The sequence below is a fragment of the Vidua macroura genome, chromosome 2 (genome assembly GCF_024509145.1).
Source record: "Vidua macroura isolate BioBank_ID:100142 chromosome 2, ASM2450914v1, whole genome shotgun sequence".
Classification (NCBI taxonomy): domain Eukaryota; kingdom Metazoa; phylum Chordata; class Aves; order Passeriformes; family Viduidae; genus Vidua; species Vidua macroura.
In genome coordinates, this window is record NC_071572.1 from 67882633 (window position 1) to 67909696 (window position 27064).

The window sequence follows — 27064 nt, forward strand, 5'->3', positions numbered from 1 at the left end:
ACTATAAATAATGAGTGTTATTCACACTTTCTAAACGTCGCAATTCTCCACTGTGTGCCTCGGGAGCTGTGGCCATTGTGAGCCAGCGCAGCAGCAGCAGTGGGGCAGTGCAGGGGGTTTCCTGGGGGCGACCCCAGTCCCCAGCCCTGCAGCTGTGCCCTCCCATGTCACACACAGCCCTCAAAGCGCTGAAAAAGCTGCGCGACCGGCTTCACACCTGGAGCAATTCATATCCAGACTAGAGGATATAGTCTTAGGATGTACCGGGATGGTTCAGGTTGGACATTATGAAGAATTTATTTACAGAAAGAGTGATCAGACATTGGAATGGACTGCCCAGGGAGGTGATGGAGTCACCGTCCTTGGGGGTGTTTAAGGAAAGAGCAGACGTGGCACTCAGTGCCAGGGTGTAGCTGACACTGGAGTTGGTCACAGGTTGGACTCAATGATCTCAGATCTTTTCCCACCCAACAGATACTGTGATTCTGGGATATCAGCATTCTGGGCAAGGAAGGGCCTTGCTGCCCATGTCCCAGGTACCCTCCTGGCCATCCCAATCGCTCTATGCTCATAGCCCCTGCTGTTGGAATTTGCTGTGGGATGGGCCATTGCAGGTGCCCCAAGGAGTTGATTGCTGTAATTTATTAGTGCTATTGGAATATTTTCCTATCAAAATTATTTTTGTGGTGTTCTGAGTTCTCCTCCTTCAAGACATTTCCTGCCTCTTTCCCCTCCCTGCCTGAAGTTGAATGTACTCTTCTCCTACTTGCAAACATTGGTGCAATTAATATATTTGCTAGAAAAGAGTTAAATCGAGCACAATTTTTGTACACTCTTACATTCTCTTGATTCCATTTTGTTGCACACTTACTCTGTTCTTTTAAGAAATCTCATACAAATACAGATAAAGTCATGTGCCTTTAAAAAGAGCAAAAATTGGCATTAATGGTTGCACCTGTAGATAAGAGAGATAAGAGCAAACCAAGAGCTAGAACTGATAAAAAGCTGCTGTGAAAACTTGCCCAGCCTGGAAAACGAAGTTTTAAGCTCCCTAGACTAAAAGTGGAGGTTACAGGATGACAGGAAAAATGGAGCCTCCAGGGTGTGAGCAGAGGATCGCAAAGGTCTCTGTAGCTGAGCTTCTGAGGTGTTTTGAACATCCTTTAAGTGAGGAGCAAGCCTGGGCTATCTGCTTTCAGTGTTGCAGAAAAATAGAGCAGCTGGGCCACAGCCCACCGCTCCATTCTGTGTTCATAAAGGGTTCTGAGAGCATCTTTATCCATGCTGATGGTACTGCTTCCTTCAAGGTCTACCAGAAGTCTGGTAAGAGCATAGGTAGAGCACCTGCAGATGCCAAGGGTTTTTCCCATAACAGGCTGAAATGTGAGGACAAAGTAGAGGAAATTTCATTTCCCCTGCATTTTTTGGTTTTCTTTTCCCCTCTCTTTTCTGGGTATGTTGTCATGAAGCTATTCTCCTGCCTATACTTCATTTCAGAGGACTGTAGATGAGTGATAATACAGATGTATGACCTACGAAATTCTCTAATAGTGCTCTATTGAGTCATTTGGTTCTAGGGAATAGCTGTGATGAAAGCCTTCTACCAGTTATGTTATTTGAAATAAATAGTCTGAGGCTTTGTTATATGTACTGCTCTGTTCATCTTCCAGTGTATGGTTCCTTTGTTATGGTAACTCTCACAGCAGATTTATAATTGGTACTTTCCCTTTTTTTGGTCACTACGTGTAGCCCAGCAAGTGGTAATAACTCTGTATTTTGTAGGGCTGGGTTGGGCTGCAGTGGAGGTCAGTGCTAGGCTAACTCTTCATAGACTAGAGTGGGTAGTAAAGAATAAAGACAAAGATCCTGTGCCTCCCCTGGAGGTTGGATATCAATTAGCAAACAACAAAATGCAGTAATTGTTACTTTGGCTAATGCTCACAGTAACATGAGTCTCTTATGGTGTTTTCCAGGAATCCCCAAATACAGGCCTACTTTCCCCAGGTAGGACTGACTTTAGACAGAGGAGTTAGTTACCTTATTAAAAACAATGCTTCCTCTTCCCCTCTCTTGAAAAGGGTTCTAAAAGCAGTTTGTCAATGCCTGTACCGCTGTCTTTCTTCCTTGACCCTCGTTTTTCCCTTTCAGATGTTGGCAGCATTCAGCAGTCAGAGGACAAGGTAAGCCTGTGTCTTTACCTTCATTGTGTGTGCAGGTACAATCCTCTTGTAGTAGAAGGCCTGCTCAGGAGATGCAGATGTCTTGGGAAAGTATCGAGGTGCTTGAATTTGCTGTGAGAGTGACTCCTCTGCAATCTGGAAAAGGAAACAAACTGCTTGGACTGAACTCAAGTAAGACAATGAGACTGGGAAACAATGTGCACAGATGCTGTGTACTGTGGCATAGGCCACAGTCTTGTTGCCCTAATGACAGATATCTTAGAGGTGCCAGTTGAGGCCATTTAAAAACTTTAAGCCAGCTTAAATGGGGGGGTATTTCTCATCCTGAGAGATGTACTCAGTCCTCAGGAGCAGAGGAGTATGCACACATGGCTGGAAAGTAAGAACTGTGATGTTCTCCACAACACTTCGTGCTGTATTGCTTCCTTGGTCTCTGTCTGTAGCTGTTGGAGTACTTGGGAGGGGTGATCTATGAATCCCTGGACTGGGGAATTGACAGCCAAGTGGAGCGAGAACTGAGCGATCCTTTGGAGAAACTGCTGTGCCTCATGTTGAAGCTGGATGACAAGGCAACAAAACCACCAGTCACCCTGCAGGATGTTATCAAGGTTTCCTTCTTCCTTCTTAGTAAATATAGCTGCTTTAGAGGAGTTGATGGAACAGTGCTGTTGACCAAGGGGCAAGACCATTTCTGGGAAAAAGCTGGGTGGACTGTTGGAGGACAGAGAGGGAACATTGGCTTTCCCATCAGAGGGAAAAAGCAAAACCATTTGTTTGTAAGTGCCCATGGAAAAGAATTAAGAAGGAAGACTGAGTATGGCTCTCCCACAGCTGTGTCTACAAAGTTCTTCTGTACACAGTCTCCAAATTCATAACGTAGAACACTATGGATATTTAAAAAACTCCCTTTCCATAGTATTTGGCTTCTGCAAAGGCTGGGATTTTAATGTCTCAAACAGATATTTTGCTCTCAGCCATAATTTAAATGTATGAGAAACTTCCCATCCCTCTGTCTGATCAGGGCAGGGAAAAAGAACAGGGCAAGTGACTCCATCTGCTGTGGGTTGTTGTTCTTTGAACTGGAGGCTTCCCCTTTCAGGTGCTTGTTTCAAAGCACACCTTATGGAAAACAAGATAAATTACACAGCTACTTCCATTATTGTACATAAAAGATTGAATATCTTCCTTCTTTGTTACTCTGTATCTGCAATAGAAAAAAAATATAAAGGGGTAGTGAAGATGATTTTTAACCATGGATTGAGGAAACAGAATCTTGCTTTATTCCATCCTACCATGTTATTTTTTTAAAATTTCAAGATCTTTTTTTAAATAGCTGCACTTTTTTCAGGCCTGTGAGGAGCACTTGTCCAGGCCTTCTGAGGCTATCAGCCATTATGAAATGACCTGTAGGAATCTGTTTACTGAATATATGGAACTACAGAAGCTTGTGACCATCATCCAGACCTCCAAAGAAGTATGTCTAGGATTACCCATTAGCTGCTATTCCCTCTACCTTCACACACTCACCAAGTTCTAAAGTAACCTTCTCATTGCACTAGAAATGGAGCACCTGGATGAAATTCTGTTTTCACTATGTGAATAGCTGTTGTCTCTGGACCATTTTTATTTATTGTAGCATTTGAAAGTTTAAGTGTTTGGAACTTCTTGGCTTTTCAGATAAATAGTAGTAATTTATGCTGTATAGATAGAAAATCACTGAGGAGTGTAGAGTGATGACCTCATATGCTTGCTTTTCTCAGAGACTGAGAAAAATGGATGTGGAAGATTGGATGGAAAATCCCATTCAAAAGAAGAAAACCCATGGTGTAAGAAATTTATTTTCTTCATTATGGGGGACTGGGTTTTTTTTGGTCAGCATTGGCTCTCTGAGGCTTTCCATTGATTCCTCTGTGAAAAATAGAGCACAAATGAACACAAAATAGAGCAAATGAACACAAATGGAACTACTTAGGTTGTTCAGGAGCCTGAGTAGTTAAAGACTTGTTTGCAAAACAAGCTGGGGAGTGAAGATGAAGTTAAAACTATTTCATATGTCAACCTCATGTGGGCTTTTATTCTACCCAAAGATTGTCTTTGTGGTCCAACTTAAACCACTTCTAAAAATGAAGTTGGAGGCAGTCTTTGGAGTAAATGCCCACAAGTAGTTATGCAGACTGTTTCTTCCCACAAATGAGCCCCAAATTCTAGCTCTTGGCAGCAACTGACACCTGCCAAAAGCAATCTGTTCCTTTCTCATAGCTGGACTGAAAACTCCCAGAAAACTCTTCTGTTGTTGATAGTCCTGGAGTGCACTAGTTTACTCTTATTATGTGGGATCTCTGTTGGTCAGGACTGGCAGGGACTGAAGGCCAGTAGCACTGTCCATCTTTGTGTTTGAGCAGCTCCAGCAGCTTGAACAACAGAGTGAAGGAGGGTGAGGAGATGTCACTCCTACCTTCTGTGCACTTTCTTGGCTTTGCCTTCTGTGCTTCCATAGATGTTGGACTGTGTGTTTAGGGTAGGGAAGGCAACTTACTGTGCTTTTTTCAAGGCCCTACACAGTCAGGGCTCAGTCAGAAACAAATAGTTCTTCAGGCTGGAGCTCTGCCCAGCATAAACAAATGCTCTGTAGTCTGGAGTCTGTGGAGACAAACAGCAAGCCCCGAGAGACTTGTGGACTCGCTCCCTTTGTCTAAATAGCACTTGCTTTGAAGCGTGCTCAAACTATTCGTATGAAAATGTTTGTGAAATGTGTGTTTGGGCATCTTCTCAATTTTGTGATCTATTAAAATAAACTGGCAAGCTATCTCAAACAACAAACTCATCAACTGCTGTAGCTCTTTTCTGCAGGGAATACATGAATAAATACATGGGCTTTGCTGTGTGGCCTGAAGGCCAGTGTATTTGGCCTCTGCTCCTTCAGGAGGCATGAATTCCAAAAGCTGGATGTCTGTTGCAAATCCTCTGCCTCTAGTTTCCAAGTCCCTAAGCACCAGCTGATGCTCTGACGATCTCTTGAATTTAAAATAACCAGGATGCCAGCTTCTCTGGGGTCCTACAGGTTAGAGCTGATGTCTTGAGTGGTGCTAAGCAGGTAATATGCTCTACGGACCACACTTTTTCATGTTGACTGATACAAAACAGATCTTCTGAAATGCAGACCACAGCCTGACAGCGTGCAGTGTGGAACAGTTTCAGCAGAGCTTACATGTCCCTAGTTGATGTTCACCTTGAAATCTATGCAGTGAGGTGTGTTAGAAACATAACTGTCTTAGCAATCACCTGTTGAACTCAAGGTAATGGGTTTAGAGTGTTGTAGCATTTTATGTTGCACTTCATAGGTTGTGGAAAGTTAAGGTGGCTTTTGACAATACATGGGATTGCAAAAATAGAGTAATTGCAGTGATCCAGTCAGTAGGGAAATAAAAGCATGAGTGATAATGATGTTACCAACATCTGAAAAATGTTTTGGGTGTGTAAGTTGCTCTGAAATAGTCAGCTGAAGGCAATTCTTGTCCCCAGACTAATGTGGCAGTATTGCAGTAGAGAAGTCTCTCTTCAGGTCATATCTCTCAGTCAAGTTCAGTCACCATGTGAAATACAGCTCTATAAAGTGCAAATGTCTTGGGATAAGCTATTTCAAAAGTCTCTAGTACTGATGAGCTTGCCCAGACACTTTTGTGTGTTCTCCCACACAGTATTAAATGTAGCCTAGAAAATATGGCAAGTGTTTGGTCATTCTTTGAGAGTTCTACTTTTCTGGAGTTGAGGTATGACTACCAAATCCAGGCTAAAACAATCCAACAAAAATATCTGCCTTCTTGAGGGCAGCCATCAGTCAGAGCTTGCATAAGACTCTTGTGTAATTATACCAAGATATCTGAAGGGATAAGTAGAGAGAAGATGCTTCATACTGTAAGTAGAAAACAGAGAGAAGCCTAAGACAGATACTTTGTTCTGAGGCAGTTTTCTAAAATGTTTTGCTTCCCTTTCACTGTTTATAATACAATGACTTGTTCTTACTCAATTTGCCACTGGGATCCAGATAAGCTGTTGATTTAGCACTTCCATTACAATGTTGTCTAAACATGTTATTGAGATGATTTTTTTTCCTGTCTTTAGCTTTTGTTGGGTTATACTGCATGCCTGAACATCCTCAGATACTAGTACAGAAACAGGATGAGCAGATGTCAGGGTTTTTATCTTGTGTCTCTAGGCTGAGACTGCTAACCTATGCTGCTGTTAAGTATGAGATCCCTTGTCTACTTGTCTTCCTCTTGTTTCTGGACAATTCAACCCTTGGTTTTCTGAAAATTTGGAGGATTTAATGGTAAGATTTGGGATTTAATTCCTAGTGTTTCCTAGGAACCAGTAATAGGAAAACACTCTGGCACCTGAAGCACTTGCAGAAAGAAAATGGGTCTATTTATTTACCTGGCAGCAAAAGCTGTATTTTGCTGGACTACATCCTTAAAGTTAATGTCAAATTTTGGGAATGAGCCTGGTGAGCCAGCTATAGCTTCCTTGTTGTAAATTAACTCCTGCAAATAAAAGCAATTCTCTGCTTTGGTACTGCACTCTGATCTGGAAGTGAGTAGAAGGGCATGTTAAGGACAAAATTCTGTGGTTTTGAATTACTTCAGCTGCTAAGTGTGCCCTGTTACATGGAGGGAAGGAATGCTGCTCTGTGAGTTCTAGCCAGCTACTGACTTAGCCCTTGCTGGTTTCTCCAAGGCATCTCTGTGGCCCAGTGTCGTCTGTGAGCTGCAGGCTGGTGTGAGGCTGCGCAAGGTTGCTGAGCGACCACGGCGTTGCGAGTCTCCAAAGGAACGTGTTCGCTCTCCCTATGAGCTGCTTTTGGATGACATTCAGCACAAGAGGTACACCCTGCGGAAGGTGAGTGACTGGAGTCAGGAGGCAGCTTTGGAAACATTCACTCTACTTCCTTTCTGGGCAGTATGTGTTGAGACCTCTTCTCCAAAAGTGTCTTTTTCAAAGGTACATCGAAGTCCAGAAGTGTCTGGGGGTCCCTCTGAGCTGCAGCTGTGCATTAGATCACCCTGTTTTTCTACCCAAGTACTTAATTTCCAGGAACTTTAAGTCAGGAGTAGCCACAGTTTCATGAATCAGGACAGTAAACCTCTTCTCCCTCCAGGGTCAACCACTCACTTCCCTGCAGCAGTTTTTCTGTCCTGTGCACAACAGGTTCATGGAACACAGTCTTGCTTCCTTGTGCTTTCCACCTTGGACACTTGTGTCCTTCCAGGCTCCTTAAGCTTAGCTGCACCTGGGATCTTTTACTTGTTGCTTTGCTTTCCCAGATGCTGCAGTGTGCATGCAAGTGCAGAAGCACTTTTGAGGCAGCTCTCTGCTCAGCCTAAGGCAGAGGCCTCTGGGCAGTGCACTCAGCTACTGCAGGAATTTAGTCAGGGTAAAAAATGTTGAGCTCCTCACAGGGAGGAGCAGAGACTTCCACCTTCACCACTTGGTGAAGATGACCAGATACAAAAAACATCTGGGGTGTCTCTAAAGGCTTGTGATGCTCTTTGCTTGCTGCAGCTTGAGCTGGGAATGATGAGCAGATCTAAAACATTGGCACAAGGCCTTGTGGCATTGGCGTGCTTTGCAAACAGACGTCTTGGCAGAAGATGAGACACAACTCTTCGTGTAATAAAGAGCAGTATTACAAAAAGTGAAAACTTTGCATACTGTACTAGCAGGTTTTTTCCCTCTTTGTTAGTGCTGCTAGAGTCTAGCAGGTTTAAAAGCTTCAGCTAAACCATGCACCTCTATAAAATCCCAGCTCTTGCTTGGCTTGACTGTGGCTCCACCCTCCAGGTAATGTTCTGTCATGTGTTTGCAAATGGTATCTTGATGGATCTATAAATTAATAGTATTGGTAAAGAGACAGTGCATCATAACTAGCTTATATTCCATGTACTATGTATCAATGCACTGTGCAGTACAGAACTGTAACTCAAGGTGGCAGGATGATTTGGGTCTTGATTTTCTTTTTTGTTTTTTTATTTTATTTTTCTTTCCCTTTTTTTCTTTTTAGTAACTCTTTCTTTGGTCCATGAGAAGTACAAACATGTTTGAAGAGTAGTAGTCAGAAATGCTGAAAGAAAGCAGAGTGCAACTGCTCAGGTCTTTGTGAAGTCTCTTAAACTAGGATTTCCCCATCTGCAAAGCTATTTTAAAGCTTCTCTAGCCAACAGTGGTCTAATTTGCAATTGAATGAAAGCACAGCTAGTGTGGGGAGCTGTAGTGTTGTTCTACCTGCACTCCCACGTGTTCTGAAGTTGTACACACAAGTGAAAGTAAATGGCACAGCCTCAAAATACGAATAAGTGGACAAGGCAGCTAAAGACATGCATGTGCAATTGACTTTTTTGTCAGTTCTCCCCTATGCAACAAGCACAGGGCTTGATGCTTCACATGAATATCTGCCCTGCAATTCTATCTTGCTATTGTTCCTAGTTTATGTCGGGCTGTATGCCAGCCTCTGGGACTCTGGCTTATGCATACAGCTGCCTGCTGCTACAGTTCCTGTTAACCCGTTCAATTGCTCTCCTCCCTGGAGCTGAGCTTTTACTGGTGAATATGATGTGACCATGGTGCTTGTTGGGATCACTCTTGACATTAATATATGAGTGCAGTGTTTTCTAGCTGCTTTTCAGAGCAGTTGGAGCTAGAAGGCTTTGTGCTCCTTGTGCAAGCCTCTAAGGGCCGTGCAGTACTTGTGATTGCCTCTGGTTTGCCACAGGCAAATCTTTCCCTACCAAAACCCCATATAAGGAAACATCATTATTCCACACTTCCACTCCTTGATTTGGGGGGTTGGTTGTTTGTTTTGTGGGGGGTTTGTGTGTGTTTTGTTTGTTTTGGGTTTTTTGAGGTGGGTTTTTTGTTTGTTTTGGGCTTTTTTTGTTTTGTTTTTTAGTGCCTTCCCCATCTCCCCTGTTCCCAAATCCTGATTTGTGTCATTCACTGTGCAGAGTGTTTAAGGAGCAGAGAAAGAGCTATTTCTTAAGCATCACTTCTGCTCTTTCAGGTGACCATCAAGCAAAAGCACAGGGCCCCCAAAGTTGAGGTAGCTGCTCTGAAGCCTCATCTAAAACCGGTAGGTGACCTGGTGCTGCATCTGATGATAGCAAAACAAGGTAATTCTGGAGGTAACAGGACATTTTGAAGCAATATAAAGCTAATACTTTAGCTACTGGCTTGTATTTGGGAGTGGGTTATATTAACCATACTTGACTTTTGAATAGACCCTCCTGCGAAACATGGTACTAGAAAAATGGGAGTTGACATCTTTGTAGAAGAAAGGTGACCAATCTTCCTACTTCCTCCACTGCTTCTTTAATTTGTAACATTTTTTGGTCTTGAAAGAGCTCCTGGAGTTCTTGATTTCAAATTTGAGAGTCACTAAATTATTCTACTACGCATAGTGCTGTCTCATGTGCAGGGCCCAGTGCTCTCTTGGGTGACAAGCACTTGTAAAACAGTGCCATTGCTGATGCAGTTGTTCTGTCACCACTGGTCTCCTTGCTCTCTCCAATGGCTCTTTGTGGTGCTATGCTTTACCTGCAGATGTTGAAGGTGCAGCTGAAACAGTGTGTGCCACAGGAGCCCAGGTGGCGTGAACAGCTCATGGCAGAAGTAAAACAACCACTGAAGCTTTGGGCAGCAGCACAGGAAAAGAGGGGCAGGCCCAAAGGTACCTGCTATAGAGTGACCTAGCAAGCAAGCAAGTGAAGTCAGCATTGGCTAAAAATAATAGATGACCTTGGAAATGAAAGCCCACTTATCTTTTCAATAACATTTGTAAGGGTGGGAAGAAATACAAATTTTGTGTAATAGAGTTGGTATGGCATAAGAATAGTTATTTCTAAAAAATCTGTTTGTGGCTTAATAAGACTCAAAAGATATTTCAACTTGCCCTTCTTTTTATGAATGTTCACATTTGTCTGTCCACTAAGTGAGATTACAGGATTTTGACCATCACTTAAGAATAAAAAATTACATAACTACCAGGACAAAGCCTGGCTAAATCTTAAATTTCAATGTGTGGGTATCAAATTTGTCATTTTCTTGTCCCAGCTCTCTCTCATCTAGTCTGTGAGTATGAGTTTTTTTGTTCTCCCTCTCCCCTGCAGAAATGCTTGTGGCATCAAATACTGCCTTGATCTCTCCAAGCGACAATTTCTTACATCTCCAAGATGCCAGTACTGAGTTTAAATCTGCCAACACTAAAACACAGCAGCTGGGAGCAGGAGCTCAGGTAAGGCTTTAGGTGAAAGGACTATGGAGAGGCATGCATACTTCAGGAATTAGAGCTGCAAATATATACATAGCCTGGAAGGTCAGGAACAAATCCTGGTGTAGGAAAACTTGTCTCAAAAGTGAACAAATGTGGTACTACTGGGTTCACTGAAGTCCTTTCCTTTACAGAAGCTCATTTCATCTTTAAACACTTCTGTCTGGCATGACTGCAGCCTATAGGTACTCATCTCTTCTCTCTGACCAGAGACAGCATCCAAGGGAATGCTTCATCCAGCCTGAAGCTGAGTCAGCAGAGGTTTAAGTTAGTTATTAGGAGAAGGTTTTTCACCTACAGGGTGGTTGGACACTGGAACTATCTTCTCAGCAAAGTGGTCACAGCACCAAGCCTACAGAACTCAAGAGGCATATGTGTAACTCTTGGGGTGGTCGTGTGCAAGGGCAGGTGTTGAACTTTGGTGATCCTTGTGGGTCCCAACTCAGGATATTCTATGATTCTGCAGAACAGAAGTCTGCTCTGGTGTCTTAAAACTAGATCCTGCTGAAGTTATAATAGCATGGGAGCCTGGCCAACATGGACCAGAATATTCCCACTCTTACCTCACGGTGAGACATTTGATGCTAGATGTATTAATGTATTTTGATTTCATGTGGTATGTGAGCTCATGGAAGGAAAACTTAATATGATGTATTTTGAGGAAGGAACTTCATGGGTTCCCACTTGTCTGTCCGTGGAGTTATTTTGGGAGCACTGTTCTTCAGGAAACCACAATGCACAGTCTTTGGGTTCTTTAACTCCTGGCTCTGTGATGAAAAGCTTGACTGCTTGGTTCTGGGATTCAGTCTGAGCATATTCCGAAATTCTGTGGAACAGAACTTAAGCCCTAATACATCATGTCTAGCACAGATGCTCTGGCATACAAACAGGAATCTGTTTTCTGTAAATACTTCTGTGTGAAATGCAGTTGCCTAACTGAGGAAAACAGATATGAATTATAAAAGCAGAAAATCTTAGCTATATTTGCCCAGTCTGAGCTACTTAGAAGAATGTTCAGCATTGTGGTTGATGTATTACTGCTGAACTAGAAGGACTTTCATATGGAGACTAATATAATCAAATTTGTTTTTTGCTTTTCTAGACAAGTTAGAAACAATGCTGTTGAGATAAAGCATTGAGTTTGAATTGAATGAATGAGTTGGGTTAGTCACAGTCTCTCGAACTGTTCTCCAGTGTTGCTGTGTGTGAGCTGGAACCAAGAAAATGGTTCCAATGTATCCCATGGGTTGTGTGGGGATGATTATGCAAAGTTGGTTCCTGAACAGATGCAACTTTAGTACTAGTATGCACTATTGGACTTGGGCAAGAGAGAACAGGTGAATTGGAAACTTCACTAGCTTGGCTGGAATTTCCTAGCTGTGGAGTGCAGGGGGAATTAACTTTATATTCCAAGAAGAAACAGACAGTTTCTAAATGTACCCCACTGATTTTTCTCTCTGCTCCACTTCTGGCTGAGCCTTGAACATTTCTGATCAGTCGTGGGTGTCCTGGGTTTTGTTAGGCAGCAATACCTCTGATGAAGTGGCCTTGGTGTCTCTTACATGCAGATTATGAACATCCTGTCCTTTGGTCAACAGGAAACCACTCCCAGGCTGCCTGCCAGCACCTGCCTTTCCTCCACCAGGCCATCAGGAGTATCCTGCATCAGCACAGGTCAGTGCACTTCTGGCTGCACATCTAAACCAGGTGACAAAGTACAGCCAGTAGCCTGATGGGCTCCCAAACCCTTGGGCTGGGCTCAATGTACACTTCTTTAATTCACCTGGAGATACTTTGCAGAAGTTCCAATACTAAATAAAGAGTCTGGAGAGGTGCCCTTATAAAATAATTTCTCTGCAGTTGACTGAAGCTTGTGTAGCTCCTGCAGCTTCAAAACAATGATTGCATATCCCCAAAGGCCTGACTTGGAATTTGCAGTAAAAGCTAAATGAGTGGTTTGAATATTCAAGTTGAAAGTGCAGCATTTCATTTTATTAAACTAAATGGTGCTAATGAAGCCTCATCAGTGCCTACTGACAAGCATAATTACTGTAATCTCTGCTTTTTATATGATCTGAGCAGATGGGTTGGAGGGGGAGAGATGGAAGCCTTGCTACCTTCAGAAGGCAGTGCTGTGCTTTTGAGTGTCCAGCCCACAGGGTGAATACTTAGAAACTGACAGTGGGTTTTCTGCACCCTAAAACTCTCTCTTCCTATCCAGGTCTTGCTGCAAATTGCACTCCTCCCATGAGTGCACCCGCACCAGGAGACATTAAGCCTAAGTGTTTCCTGAGCACTGGCCAACAGCAGCTGCCTCCTTATAGAGGAAGGTCCAAATCTTTAGAGAGAGGCCTTCAAAGCAAAAAACTTGTAAGTCCAACATGTCAGCAAGCAACCCTGGTCTGATATATCTGGTAATGACTTGCACCTTGATCCTCATGAAAGCAGTAAGCATGCTCTGTGGTTTTTGTCTTGGGACATATAGTACAACCATCTGAAGTTGGTATGTTATTCTCTCCTTGGAGACATCTTAAGAGAAGACTGGATGCTGTAGTGTCCTTCTGGTAGCTTCCCCCTTTTAATGACATGAAATAAAGTTGTTTTCTCATACAAGAAGAGGGAAATACCATTACATTACTTGAAAGTGTCCATCAAGGCTTCCTCAAGCAGACTGTAATTGAGAGTGGAACTATCCTGCTTTCTTCATGTCCATTCCTTTTCTCTGGATTCTGATATGCTCACAAGTATCTTTTAAGCTGCAGTAAGGGACAATAAGTGGTTAACAAAATGTGGATTGCACAGCATTAGTGACTTTTAAATGTATAATACATGTATAACTGAAGTTATCAAGCTCTGAATGATGGTTGTGGGAGAAATGCTGGGATCTATGTGCTTCCATGCAACCCTCTGAATTATGGCCACACTTGACAAGGTGTGTTGTGCTCTTGTCTTTCTTTCCTTCTGCATTCCTCCTTGCCCCACCTTGGCAAGTCTCTGACCACTTTGATGCCTCTTTTTTTCTGCAGTGCGGTGGGGGGTGCAGGTGTGTTGGGGATTAAAGCACAACTGTCTCTCCTGGCAGACTGTGAGACCACAGCTTCCATTTGTATGGGGCCATTAGGTCTTGGGAAAGAGAAGGGAAAGAGTGTGTTGTGCTGTGGAAAGGAATTTTGTATCCAGGAGAGGCCAGGGTGGCATCTGTTCTGTGGCCTATTCCAAAGGGTAAAATGTCTCAAAGGAATCTGATTGAAAATTGTAGCAACCACTCACCTGCCTGTAGTAGTTTCTCTGCTGGTGTTGTCAGAGTCACCTGATACTCCCCATCACAAGCAAAATGAGGTTTTGGACAAAAATGCTCCTGATCCTTTGGGACCCAGTTTTGAGATGACCTCCCCAAAGAGAGCTGCTTTCTTCAACTTTATCTGATGTTTAACTTCTGTCTTTCAATAGGACTGTCCCTTTCCTACCAAGTGCCCATCACCAACCATTGCTGAGCTGATTGGAACCAGTTATGCAACGATGGTGCTCAAAGGGCAAGGCCTCTTCCAAGGAGGTAGTGATGGTGTCTTTCCAAGAGCAAAGGTATGTTTCTCCTCCTTCTCTTTGTGCTGCCCTTGCCTTTTCAAAAGCTGGCTGGTTTCATGGCCCTCTCTGCTGAACTGCAGAGACACCCTCTGCCTCAGCTTATCCTGTTCATAACAGCTGATCTGAGTTTGGTCCAAGACTGGAAAAACTTTTTAGTGTTTGTGCAGTGTTGGCTTCTAATCTAGCTTAAGCTGTGTAAATTGCCTAGAAAGTAGCCCAGCTTTTGCTTGTTACTTCTTGCAAGGAGCCTTGCTTCTGATTTCCATGCAAGGAGAGCTGACTGCCATGGCCATTGGTCAGCTCTGAAATCCCAAAGTAAATAGCTGGAATTTGGTACTCCTAAACAGTGTAACAAAGGCACTTCACTCAGGCTCCCACACCAGAGTTGTGCTGACTCAAACCACCTTGCCAAGTGGACGTGAAGGTGGGGGAAATGAGGGGGACAGGGAAGGAGCTGTATAGCTCAGGACTGTTGGTTGTTCACATTTATCAACTTCTGCCTTATCCCTGAGTCTCCTTTAGAGGGAGTGTGGTAACCACTCCTCCAGAGCAGATGTCCTGAGTACAGGCCCTTTGCAACACAGATATGAGGAAGTCTGTGCTTCTTGGCTTTTAGGTAATTTTTTTTTTTGCCCTCATTTATTTAGCAGTATGGACAGAGTCAAAGGTTCTACTAGCAGAGCCATGCTACTTCCACAAGCTGTCTGATGCTCCTGAGACTGAATCCTTGTTTTCTTCTCACCTTACTGACCCTGCTTTAACTTGCCTGCTCTATGACTATTCTAAAATGGCTTTCTTACCCACTGTTGTTTTTTAGCTTTCTCAAGTTCAACTTCTCAAGATAATATCACTTCTGACTGCCAGCTGTGTATGAATGTGCTCTTTTTTATAAAGTTCAAGCGACTCATCAGCTTCCTTATGACTAATTTTTTGCTTCAGGATTGAATTCAAATTTGCCCTGATTTAATCTCTTTGGGATTGCTGCAGTCTACCTCAAAGAATGTCTCTCTTCTTCCTTCTCTCTTAACTAGCTACTGTTACACTCTTGCACAATACAGCTATTGTTTGCTCAAGAGCCTTTTTTTAAACTCCTGTTGTCTGGCAGCTGCCCCAAACCTCTACATTATAAAAACACTGGCCTACAAGTAGGAATTTTCTTGCCTTTTTAGCTTTTAATTCCTGTGTCTTTGCTATCCTTTATTGGACCTCTGTTATTGTATATGAATCTAAAGCCTTTAGAAGGTTTGTTTACGTTCTTGCTTTTTGGCAGGCAGTGGATACTCTTGGTACTAAGATGTTTCCCATTTGCATTCACAAATAACTTTCCTTTCCACAGATCTGTTTCAGCTGCCAGAAGCAGATGTTTCTTAAGTGGCCTTACAAATGTTACCTCTGCAGCAGGTGAGCTGGTACAAAAGGACTGAATGAGGAGGGAGAAAAAGTGAAAGAACAGTGCTGAGAATTCTCAGTATTCATAAGTTTACTACTGGGTTAGGACCAGGTTGCTGAGCCCTTCAGCTTTGCCTTACTGCACAAGCCAGGCTGAAGTGTCTACAGCTGGCAAGGATGTGGAAAATCTTGTCTCTGAAGTAGTATCTCAGTTTTAACTCTTAGTGTTAAGTCAGCAATAGCCAAATTTCCTGTGCTAGTATTAAATTAGTTTTTCTGAGATCACCCTCTGTGTTTTGCTCTAAAGATTTGCTCTAACTTCAGCCAAGGGCTTGAACAGGTTCTGAGAGAGGGTCTACACCAGAATCTTCTGTTGAGGACTGAAAAAGAGAACTCCAGACCTTGTGACTGAGAAAGGAGTTGAGCCTACTTGTATCCACTTATTTGTCAGAGGCTTTCTGTTCATGGGAGAGTAAGAGAGGAACTTCAGGCTCATCAAGACTCACTTAAACCTATTTGAAGCAGTTGTGAAGCACTGAATTGATTATAAGCAGCAAGTAAACAACCACTGGAAATTGAGCAACTGTCCGGTGGTAGTGCTGGGTGAAGTGTAATGAGCATTTTCAGATAAAGCCTTGAAGCTATGGATGTTGATGCATTTCAGATGATTTAAACTACCAGAAATAGGAAAACTGGCAAAATGAATAGTGGAGTTCTCAGCTTGTTCACTTTGCCATCAAGTGATTATGCCGCAATCATGGATTCAGACTTACTTGGGAATGTCCCCTGAAGCTGCAATATTGGTAGCTGCTGAACTTTACTCAAATGATAATGCTGGAGACTTTTGTCTTTCAGGGTTGTCTGCTGTGACTGCTGTATTAAGGCAAGTCTAGTCTTTACAACAGCATATGGGAGTTTTACATTTTCTGCTTTCCCTCCTCCTCACCTAGTCATAAGAAGCTTTCCTTCATCCCACTGATACCTCAAATCTACCCTCTAGCTTGTTTCTAAGAAAATAGAAGAGGGAATAGTATGATGTGTAAAAGTAGCCAGGGTGACACAGATATCTCTTGTCATACTCAGCTAAAACAACTCCAGTTCTTCTTTCCTTCCTCCTGTGTAAAGTGGTTGGGATTACACTGGGCTCTATTTATACATGGGTCAGAAAGTTCACTGCATTAATGTCTACCTTTTAAGTGCTCCAATAAATCAATTACATGGCATGCAAATTATCCTGATAAGAAGGAGGATGTGTTTCCCTGAGAACTCAGGTGACTTGTGTTGTGATTCTAGATGTCCATGCCCTTCAGAACATGTGTACATCTCCCACTTCAATTCCTAAGATTTTTGAGACTGTCTGGAGAGGAGGATCCAGCTACTCAGGAACAGAAGAGCTCCAAGTTGCTACATGAAATAGAGCACCAGCAGTATTTTGGGTAAGCTGGGACAGGGTTGTTCTATCTTTACCTTGAAAGATGTCACCAGTTACTTATGCACAGCTACAAACATGCAGACAGCAGTATGTAATATTGGGCTGGTCAGCTGAGTGTTCTGTTGAATGGCTGGTTTCAGCCACTGGTCTAACTAGTCCACATTTCTCTGGAAGGGTTGTGGATTTTAGATGACTCAAAGAGAGAAAGTGTAGGTGCTCTGAAATGCATTTTCTGTTTTAACTGTCAGGTTTATGACAAGGATTTAGAAGTGTCCATGTTAGCCCAGATGTAGAAGGTTCCTTGCAGTAGCTTCATAGTATGAGAATTTCCAGACCCCATCACATTCTGTCCCTCACAGCTGGAGGTCCACTACAACCCAGGAGCAGCCCCTTTCTACCTAGACATGAAATATCTTAATTGTGGCTCAGGTGTAACTGACTGAATAGTGATGCCACAAATGGTTTCTGAGTCCCTCCATGTACATACAGACCCTTTCCTTTTTGTCCCCTGAAAATTAATTATTCCAAAAAGAGTTTTTGGCAGTTCTGGGTGATAAAGACAACATGCATATATAAGTGCAATATACAGGACTGAAAACATTTATGTTTCTTCTTTCCAAAACAGTTAAATTTTCTACTGGGCAAACTCATACCTTCTTTTTCTTCCTGTGAAACCATTCTTTATTGTAGCCAGAATAAAGATACAGTAGTTTCTGGTTCCAAGGCTGGTACTTCAGTTGCCAAAAATTAGGAGTAGTGTTCATTACTGAAGTTAACTGCATGGGGCAGGCAGTGGTTTGGTCTGTGTTGTAATGCAAATGTGCAGAAGAGGCCTGAGAGACTGCATTACTGTCATGCTGCAGGATGGCAAAAAAAACTCCTACTGCATGAGGATGCAGCCATAACCTTGGACCAGACACAGATATCCATTTGCCCTTTGGCCAATATACTATCAATAGAGAGAAGCTGTCAGCTGTTCTGGTGCTTTTTAGCCTTCCTAAGTGGTGTTGTTTTTGAACCTATGCATTTGACTAAATCATTTAGCAGCCTGGAAGAAGGGTGGAAGAGCACTATGCCCTCTAACAGAAACCTGGGTCAGCTTTCCTGCTTTTGTTTTTCTCTGCCCCTCCAGTGTACCCGTTGTTGTGGAGCCCCGTGGCCTAGCACAGCCCCTGTGCTGTTACACAGGGACCATGGCAAACTGGCTGACTGCAGACATCTGTACATGGTGTGAGCAATACCTATTGAATGTGACTTCCAGTCAACAGCACAGCATCCCTCTCAGGAGATTTTCCTGGGCTTGAACCAAACTGGAATGATTCTACCATACATTTCTTCTGTCACTTCTTATGTACCTGAAATAAATGAAACAGCTTTATGCACCTTCTGACATAAAGGCCTGAATGAAAGACCTCCCTGCTGGTTAGTCCAAGCAGGAAGCACAGTTAGCATTTCTGTATTGTGAAGTTTTCTAAAGCTTTGTGGGTTTTTAAACTGTTGTAATTCTTTTTGTGTCTTGGGGAAAATAAATGTTGAAGTATTATCATGCTTCTAGCATTTCTTTCTTTGCACCTGCAGCTGTCATTGTTCCGTGGCACTTTTTGCATTCATTGCTGAGCAGACTTCATCCAATGTACTGAGCACAGGGAAACTTTTAACCAAAAACCCCCTTTGTGAGAGGCTTGGAAAGTAGAGCTCTCAGTTATGTGATCACATCATCCTGCATTTTGCATACACTCCTTCCTTACTACTCGTAGCACTTAAAGCTCACGGTTTTGATGCATGTAAAATGGCAGTTAGAGCTACTCTGTCCACTTGCATTAGGAAGCTTGTTTTGATTTTTTTTCTTTGCACTATCATGCTTTGGCACCAGAGCTTTCTGTGCATGTCACAGAAATACCTCTTAATGCTGTCATCACCTGAAGGGCAGAGAGTTGTTCTTGAGAGATTCTTGCCCATTGCCTTGGCCTTAAGCCTTTGCTCTGGAATAAACTGGACTATTGCAATATTCCATAGATTTTTGTGTATGTTTAAAACAAAAAATGAGATATTGGATACTAGATTTATTTATCCCCAGTAATTGCCTGTATGTAATGGCCTGATGGAGTTGGCCTTGGTGAGTTTTGCAGGGCCTGGATAGACAGTGTTGAATGGACTTGTAGCTGGAATGAGTCATGCTGAAGAAAATAACGGCTGGGAAGCACCAGTTCTAGAGGAGAAGGGAAGAAAGACGTCTTTAAGCTGAGCTCAAAGTCTGCATCGGAACTGCCAGAAGGGTCAATACCTCCAGCTGACTTGCAGTGGCCTGACTCTGCTTCCTCCCAGATGCCTGTCTGCAAGCTGATGCCTCTTGCAGGTTTGGGCAAGCTCTGCAAGTAAATGTGGGGAAGCTGGAGCTTGAGCTTCCTTTTGGAGCAATTTCAAGTGTTCCTGTTCCTTCAGTCAATTAGAAGGGGTGCAGCCTGCCTGCCCAGGTCCCCTCCTGTATGTGCCAATTGCTGGTGCTGCTGGGAGGCACATCCTTATCAGGCAGGTGGGCTCCTTTCATGCTGCAGGGAATGGCAGCCAAGCCACAGGTGCGCTTGCTGGCACAATGGGCATGGTGTGGGGCCAGGGGCATGAGGCACTCTGAGACGCTTGCTGAGTGGGGCAGTTTAGAGAGCCAGAAATGAGCTGAGATCAGCCTGCTTTGAGTAATGTGTAAGGCCAAAATGCAGCAGCAGGGAGACAAGGTATCCATATGACACTGAGGTAGACTTAAGTTCATCTGTGGGGCAAAGGTAGTTCTTGGTTTTGTCTCTTGCACATCTGTTGTGAGGTCACATGGGCTTGGTTCACTGCCTTTCCCTACTTTGTGACCATGACCAAGGCTGGGGGGGGGGGGGGGGTGTGGGTTGTGCTAAGGGGCTGCCTGACCTTCCCTGATCTAGCTTGCTGATGGGATAACCCCTGTTCCCATAATTCCTCTCAACGACAGCGGTTGCAGTGGCCACGGGACAGTGGCAGTAAAGCCTCTGTCCCCTGTGGCCGAGTGACACCTGGTCCGTCTCCATCCCGGCTGAGCCGGGACACCTCCTGTCCGCCAGGGGGCAGCCGCGGGCCGCGCCGCCCGGAGCCGGGGCGGCAAAACAGGGCTACCTCAAAAGTAACAGGGATTTACCTCAAAAATAACACAGATTTTACCGTCCTTATTTATTTTTATTTAATCTTGTCCTTCCCATGGCACTTCCCCAAGTCGGGGAAGGTCCTACTGGCACACTGGGTGACAGGAGTGGGATGGCTGAGGGTGAGCAGGGAAGGTGAGGGTGCGTGGGTCAAAGACAGCTGGGACAGAGACACAGCAACACAAAAAGGTTTTAGGTGGAGGGGAGAGGCAGGAGAGGCCTGACTGCAGTAGCATCGTGTGGCTGTCAGTAGTTTGGTGTTTGCTGTTTGAAGCCAGCTGGGGAAACATACTCCAGAAGAATCACAAAACAGCTTGGGTTGGAAGGGGCCTTAAAGAACATCTTATTCCAACCTTCTGCCATGGACAGGCACACTTTCCACTAGATCAGGTTGCTCCAAGCCCTATCCAGTCTGGCCTTGAACACTTCCACAGGAGGACGGTGGAGCATCTGGAGAGGAAGCCTCATGAGGAGTGGCTGAGGTCACTTAGTACAAACCTTCTTGAATAACCTCACCCAGGGCACTGCTGCCAGCACCTTCTTGTCCAGGTTGAAGCTGTCCATGAGTGGGGTTTCACCTTACATCTGGTTCAGTTTGGCTTAATTTTTTTGTTATGGTTTGTTAAAAGGATAAACATAAAGGCTTCCATTTTACACATGAAATAAAACCATAGATGTAGTGTTGGGCAGGATTAGAGTTTAAAACTTTGTGGGCAAACTGGGGAAATGGTCTGGAAGAAACAGGAGGCAGTTGAATAAGGAGAAATGGAAGGTTGTACACTTGAGCAACAATATCAGAGTACAGAGGAGGGAGTGATGGGTTAGGTAGCAATTCTTCAGGAAAAGGATCAAAAGCTGAATGCAAGTCAGATATGCCATGGTGTTGAGGTGATGGAAAATAAGTTAAGGGGAGATGTGGCGTAATTGGATCCAGCCCAGCAGAGAACAGGGAGAACAAGTGGAAATGGAGAAGCCATTACCTACCAGGGAAGCCTGAAAGAACTGAAATTCTCTAACCCAAAGGAGGAGAGAACTGAAGTCTTTAAGCACATAAAAAAGGCATCATCATTGCTCCTTGTCCGTGATGGAGGAGAGGAGAGGAAAAAAATAAAATAAAAAAGGCTTAAGTCACAGCAGGAAAGGCTCAATTTAGATGTTAGGAAAAACTTTCTAACGACAGGGATAATAAAGAATAGACTGCCTAGGGAGTGGAGAGCTTTAAGATCAAGTTAAGCAACATCTGTCAGGGATGTCCGAGGTTTAGGTGATCCGGCTTGGGTTAGTGGAATGGACTGGTCTGACCTTTCAAGGTCCCTTTCAGCCCTAATTTTTCAGTGGTTCTGTGGGCTGACATTAATCTTCTTAATGGTATTTAAACAGTCAGCAGCTTCTCTTAAGTAACTGCTAGCAAGTCTCTTCTCTTGCCTGCGGTTTAAAATTAACTTAATTTCCATGCATCACTTTCGCCCTCCAGCTCCCAAGTCCTGCATAGCGAACCAGCAGCTGAATTCCTTGATTGCTTGTCAGTACCTTCCTTGTGGCTCTGCAGCTACACATGATAAAAAAAGAAGGGATAGAAATACTGCATATTAGTGGCTATGCCATCAGTGTGAGGGTGCCCTCATTTTCTGCATTTATATGCAGGAGATCTGGTCCCCCTTCTTGTGATAGCCAAGATATGCGGTATCTTGAGATGCCACATATGTGGGTATTTCATTTTGTGCACTCCAGGGACCTGCCTTTTCATGTTGCCTGCAGCTTGCTGAGGCAGTTTGTCTTGCCCTGCCACTGGCCAAGGCTGGCCTGTTTCTGAAAGGAATCATGTCAGACCATGGGCCTTTGCTGTTGGTTTGTCACAGGGGTCTGGAGCACAATTCTTGTGAGGAGCAGCTGAGCAACCTGGGGGTATTTAGCCTAGAGAAAAGAAGGCTCAGAGAAGACCTTATCACTCTTTACAACTACCAGAAAGGAGGCTATAGCCAGATGGGGGTCAGTCTTCTCTCCCAGGTAACAAGTAACAGGACAAGAGGAAATCACCAGGAGAGGTTTAGATTGGATATGAGGAGGAAATTTCTTTACTGAAAAGGTTGTCTAGCCCTGGAATGGACTGCCTGGGGAAGGGGCGGAGTCATTATCCCTGGAAGTGTTGAGAAACCTTGTGGATGTGGTACTTGGGCTCATGGTTTAGTGGTGAATATGGTGGTGCTGGGTTAATGGTTGGACTCAACCAAAGACTCAAGGTCTTTTCTAACCTTAACAATTCTATGTTTCTATGATAAGGTTTGAGTGTCCAGACACTGCCCAAGGTGTGTGGCACTTCTGTGTAACAATGTGTACAATAACAGGCACTATCATTAACACATTGTCCACAAGTGATCTCTTTTCAAATGGTTCAGACTCCAGAAAGAAGTCTGAAGTTGTCCCTGGGGCTGGGTGCCCTGAAGTTACTAATGAAGGTGAATTACATTTTTCATCTGCCAGCAACAGAGTAAGAGGGAGAGAAAACACCAGGCTATGATGAGCAATATCTAGTCCTTGACTAGTGCTGTTGGAAAACAGGAGAGCTGACAAGTGTGTCCTGAAGGCAGTGTGTCTGCAATTTCTTCATTTTTTGCTAAAAAACAGAAAAGATGGCATTTCCATAGCTGGGAAAAACTGTCCCAAAAGAGAGAGAGAACCACTGCCTGAAAGTCCTCTCCTTTGAAAAATAACTCTCTACCAGGCACTGAACTGCATGTATGGAGCGTGTGGGGGTGTGGCCCTGCTCAGTGTGACCACGAAAACTGGGTGAATATGTCACCAAGAGGATCAGCAGTACAGGAGATAGCCATAAACCAAAAAAGGTTATCCATAGTCAGGAAAACACAAGCTTTCCAAACCTTTGTTGCATAGCCCTTAGTTATTTACCTAAACCAGAAAAGGTGACATTTCTATAGCAGAGAAAAATCACTCCTGATGAGAGAGGGAACTGCAAGTATCTGCCCACAGAGAAGCAGTCAATTTCTCCCACTAATCTTATCCAGTGGTTTTAACCAACCAAGATAATTGCGGGCCCGATACAGGGGCATTCCCATTTGCTTTTGTTAACAGAGCAAGATCTGCCTAATCTCTGTGTGACAAGCATTAGGAACGTTATTTCATACATGTGAGTAACATATAAAGAAAACGGAGTGGCCACCACAGCAGCAGGTTGGAACACAGGGCCTTTCACTCTCAGCTCTGAGCTCCTTCTTCCACACCAGGCTGCCAGCTCCCAGACGTGGCGGGGCTGTTATTTATACGCGTAATAAAACGCCACCTGAATGCAGCTGGAGTCCTACCTTTGAGCAACATTAGCACTCCAGGGACTTTATTTACAGCTATTTCACTTTGCCTCTCTTGATGCTGGGAATGAGAGTTTCAAGTGTGCTCCCCTTTTAAAGAACACTGTGAAATGTGCATATGTTGAAGTGGGCTGTGCTTTTGTGAAGCTTATATCCCAAACTATATAGTAGCTGCTTTGTGCACAAATTTTACAATTCCACTCCAGTGAAAATGTATTTGTCAGAACCACAACAGCATGAATCTGACTCATTAAATAAGACCTCATTTTTTTAAGGGAATGTTGGGAGTAATACAGATAGAACAAGCTTATAAGGCCCTTGCAAGGAAAGGGTGAAGCAAGCTTACTCCTTAACTGCTGCAATTTGGGAGAGGTGTTTTTGGAAGTGCTACAACTTTCTCAAGATATTCTGAATACTGCTGTATCCCGCCGGATTTGGGGAAAGGATGAGATTTGCCACTTAAATGTAAACTTACTTGAACAAAGTAATTTGTGTGAAATGCAGCGGGATTTTTCAAGGTATGAGAAAAATCATAGCCTTTTTCATTTTTTGCCCAGACACCTGGGAAACTCAGGACCAGCTACACTTAAGCACTCTGCATTTCAGGCATTGCAAACTCAGAGGTTTTCCAAGGGAGGGGTGCTGCCAGCTGCAGTGAGCTTGATCTATGCTTAGCTCTGGAGCTGGAGCCAGACAGAATGCTGACGCAGTATGCCTGCAGGCCTTTCTGCTGTTTTTACTCTGTAGAGTTTTTATGAGACCATATCTGTCAAACGTATGTGTGAAGATAAATCAAACAAGCACAGCCACGGCTGTTAAATAAATGTGAAATCTGAGTGGCTTCCACCAGCCCTTTGGTCCCTCCCCCTCGGCTGCCGTGTGCACTGAGTGTTTTATAGACACAGCACAGTGAAGGATGGCTGGTTATGAGAAAGGGAAAACAGCGGGGAGGCAACTCCAAGGGAAGGGGGTGATCTTGCAGGGGGAAGAAGAGAGCTACAAGATGGGTTTGGGGCTCATGCCGCTGAAATATTTGGGTCGGGAAAGAGCCTGGTTTGAATCTCGATGACTTTTGAAGAAGGAGAGACTCAATAAATTCCATCAGAGATGTGGTCTGACTGCTGTGATGGCACCCAAAATGCAATGAAGATGAGGATTCAGCAGAGCAGACAGGAAGGCACTCCATGGAGAAGTGTAATGAGGTAGACCATGCTTGGAACTAATGTGTGAACACCACAAGGTTCTGCACCTTGAATACTAAAGCATGAGAAGGACATCAAGCTTCTGCATGCCTCACAGCCTGCCTTCTCCTGGAAAATAAAATAATCTTGACCTGATCACCACTCACATTTTCCCACTATTCCCCAAACTGTTCTTCCCCAGGGAGAAGGATGGTACTTCCAAGGTCAGGGTTGAGGTTACTGACAGGTCAGGGAGGACAAGGTCAGGCTTGAAGCTGACTCTCTGTACCAAAGCTGTCCCACATAGCAAGAGGGCCATGCAGTTTCCAAAGCCATCAATCTCCTCCCCACTTTCACCAGCTATTCACCTCTCCCAGTTTTAAGTGGAAGAAAATACAGCCAACCTCTCCAAGTCCTTGTGTCGCGCCTCTGGGAGCTGCATTCCTGCTCTCGAGTGCTCAGTCATCAAAACAGAATAGCCAATATATCACTCCCATTGTTTTATCTGGGAGTTGAAGTTGGATCCATGTATCTGAAGGCTACTGTAACCAGGAAATTATTCTTCTGATTTCTGACAATGGGGCTGTTTCTGCCACCAAGAAAGCATTTGTCACTCTCCTTGGCTGCACTGGGGTTTGGCTGAAGGTGCTGGTTTGCTCTGGCACACAGGGAGAGCATCCTTGCGAGGGGATGGGGACTCAATAGGAGCCGAGGCTCACGAACCATGTGGTTGCAAGGTGCCCTTTCTTGTGACATCAAGTTTGAATTTTCTTGCTTGAGTTTAAGCCTGTTATTATTTCTGAACCTCTCTGTTTTGGGCAGGTAGAAATGACTGGTCTTTCTCCCCTTGTCGCAATTTTTCATGAACTTACAAGACTTACTGTGCTAATTATAGTTCTTTTCTTAAGGTTCAGCTTTACCAAGACTTTCAGATTTTCCTCCCAGATCACATTCTCTAGACTCTGATGATTCTTGGTTTTGTCTGGATTGTATTTATTTAGCCCACTTTTTTTTCTCTTTTTTCTCTTTTCTTTTTCCAAGAGTACCGTACTGATGACAAACACTTCAGGTTTTAATCTTCATTAAACCCTAAACCTAACCCTAACCCTAAATCATAGCTCCAGTAGTTCCATGTCCATATTTGCATAGTCAGTTATTCCTCAGTTTGGACCCTCACATGGATTCCTACTACATCCTTTCATTGTTTTCCTTGATGGTTTCTTGAATTTGTCAGGCTGTTTTTTGCTTTTTTAAAAAATTCGAATTCTGTCTTTGATGTCCCTGCAAATCCTTCCAGCTTTGGACATTCTGCAAATTCAATCATCTTTCTTCTAGTCTACAGTCCAAGTCACCAACAGACTGCAGTTGGAGACAGAGACCTGTACACCTCTGTTCAACAGGTTCCTGTTTGTGGAGAGGGAAGTCCTGCTCACAGCCTCCCGAGTACCAGTGTTGTGTCTGCTCTGCAGTAGATAGACCACACATTTCTTCCTGACTTATGAGAATTTCATGCAAAACAGTGTCAAAGGACCCACTCCAGTCAAGATACTGACATCTGCTTCTCCTTACTGGCCTGTGAAATCTGTCTTCTTGTTTTAAAAGGAAATTAGATGTGTTATTCAAGACCAGACTATGAAGCTAATATTGGTTGTTACTCATCCCATTACATTCCAGTTTCTTAGAAACAGCTTTTTTCATTACTAATTCCACAATTTTTCCTGTAACTGAAATTGAATTAATTAGCCTATAATTATACATCTCTTTTTTTTTTTCCCAAGGACTTCTTGATTTTAACTTCCCTGGCTTTTGCTATGCTTTCATATTAATTCTTAGTAAATCAGCCTAGATTTTACTCTGTATAGGTGTGTTCCTTATGCTCAAGCTCAACAGTGGCTTTCTAGTCAATTTGTTCTTTTCTTGTACTTATATTCCTTTCTCTTCACTGGTGTAGAGCTTGCTTGGGCACAACCTGCCTTGCTGCCTTCCTTGCTCAGCATCTACCTGGGTGCAAAAAATCCCCTTAAGTCAGGGGACGGGACATTTGTCCTGATGATGAGACCCAGTCGTGGTGACCTGTAGGGCACCCTCTGCTGTTGATGCTTCTGTTTTCTCGCTGAGCTGTATTTGATACAGAATTTCACCTGGCAGAAGTTCTGGGCCACACGCCTCAATGCTGGTGCCATCTTCTTTCTCTCTGTTTCTTTAGACCTTGTCAGAAATTATTGGCATGAATAAGACAGCCACATCTCCTGCCATGCCCAGCAATTATCCATTCCAGCTACTCCACAGGAGAGTGTAGGAATACTGAGGACCACTGGCAAACTGAAGTCTCCCCACTCAGTTACTTTTCTTACCCTTCAAAGTCAAGGTTAGATCTGCATTACCATACTGGCAGTGAAGCCCTGGCTGAAGCCAGCTTTGGATAATGTTTGCTCAGGTATAGTGTCTTGGAAGTGAAATCATTGCTTCTCCTTTCCCAGAAAATACAGT

General features: G+C 43.7%; 1 protein-coding gene across 5 annotated transcripts; it reads left to right on the plus strand.

Annotated features, from left to right (window-relative positions):
- The first annotated feature begins 35 nt into the window (after window positions 1-35).
- LOC128822087 (protein spire homolog 1-like) lies at window positions 36-18454 on the plus strand. Of its 5 annotated transcripts, XM_054003671.1 has the most exons (17): window positions 36-277; window positions 1974-2004; window positions 2149-2180; window positions 2624-2788; window positions 3529-3654; window positions 3941-4006; window positions 6915-7076; window positions 9235-9303; window positions 9774-9900; window positions 10340-10464; window positions 12069-12174; window positions 12722-12870; window positions 13951-14082; window positions 15422-15486; window positions 16330-16357; window positions 16768-16910; window positions 18039-18454. In XM_054003671.1, the coding sequence occupies exons 1-17, from the start codon at window positions 269-271 to the stop codon at window positions 18208-18210; spliced, it is 1707 nt and encodes a 568-aa protein (XP_053859646.1). In that variant the 5' UTR covers window positions 36-268; the 3' UTR covers window positions 18211-18454. The 5 variants fall into 5 exon arrangements, with proteins under 5 accessions (XP_053859646.1, XP_053859612.1, XP_053859637.1 ...); XM_054003637.1 differs by lacking the exon at window positions 1974-2004 and having other exon boundaries at window positions 161-277; XM_054003652.1 differs by lacking the exon at window positions 3529-3654 and having other exon boundaries at window positions 206-277.
- Window positions 18455-27064: the final 8610 nt, after the last annotated feature.

What these genes read in the sequence shown, in the direction of transcription:
- LOC128822087 (XM_054003671.1), top strand. An exon ending in TACAGGCCTACTTTCCCCAG is followed by an intron (nt 2,005 to 2,148) that starts GTAGGACTGACT and finishes TTTCCCTTTCAG; the next exon opens with ATGTTGGCAGCATTCAGCAG. An exon ending in CCCTGCAGGATGTTATCAAG is followed by an intron (nt 2,789 to 3,528) that starts GTTTCCTTCTTC and finishes CACTTTTTTCAG; the next exon opens with GCCTGTGAGGAGCACTTGTC.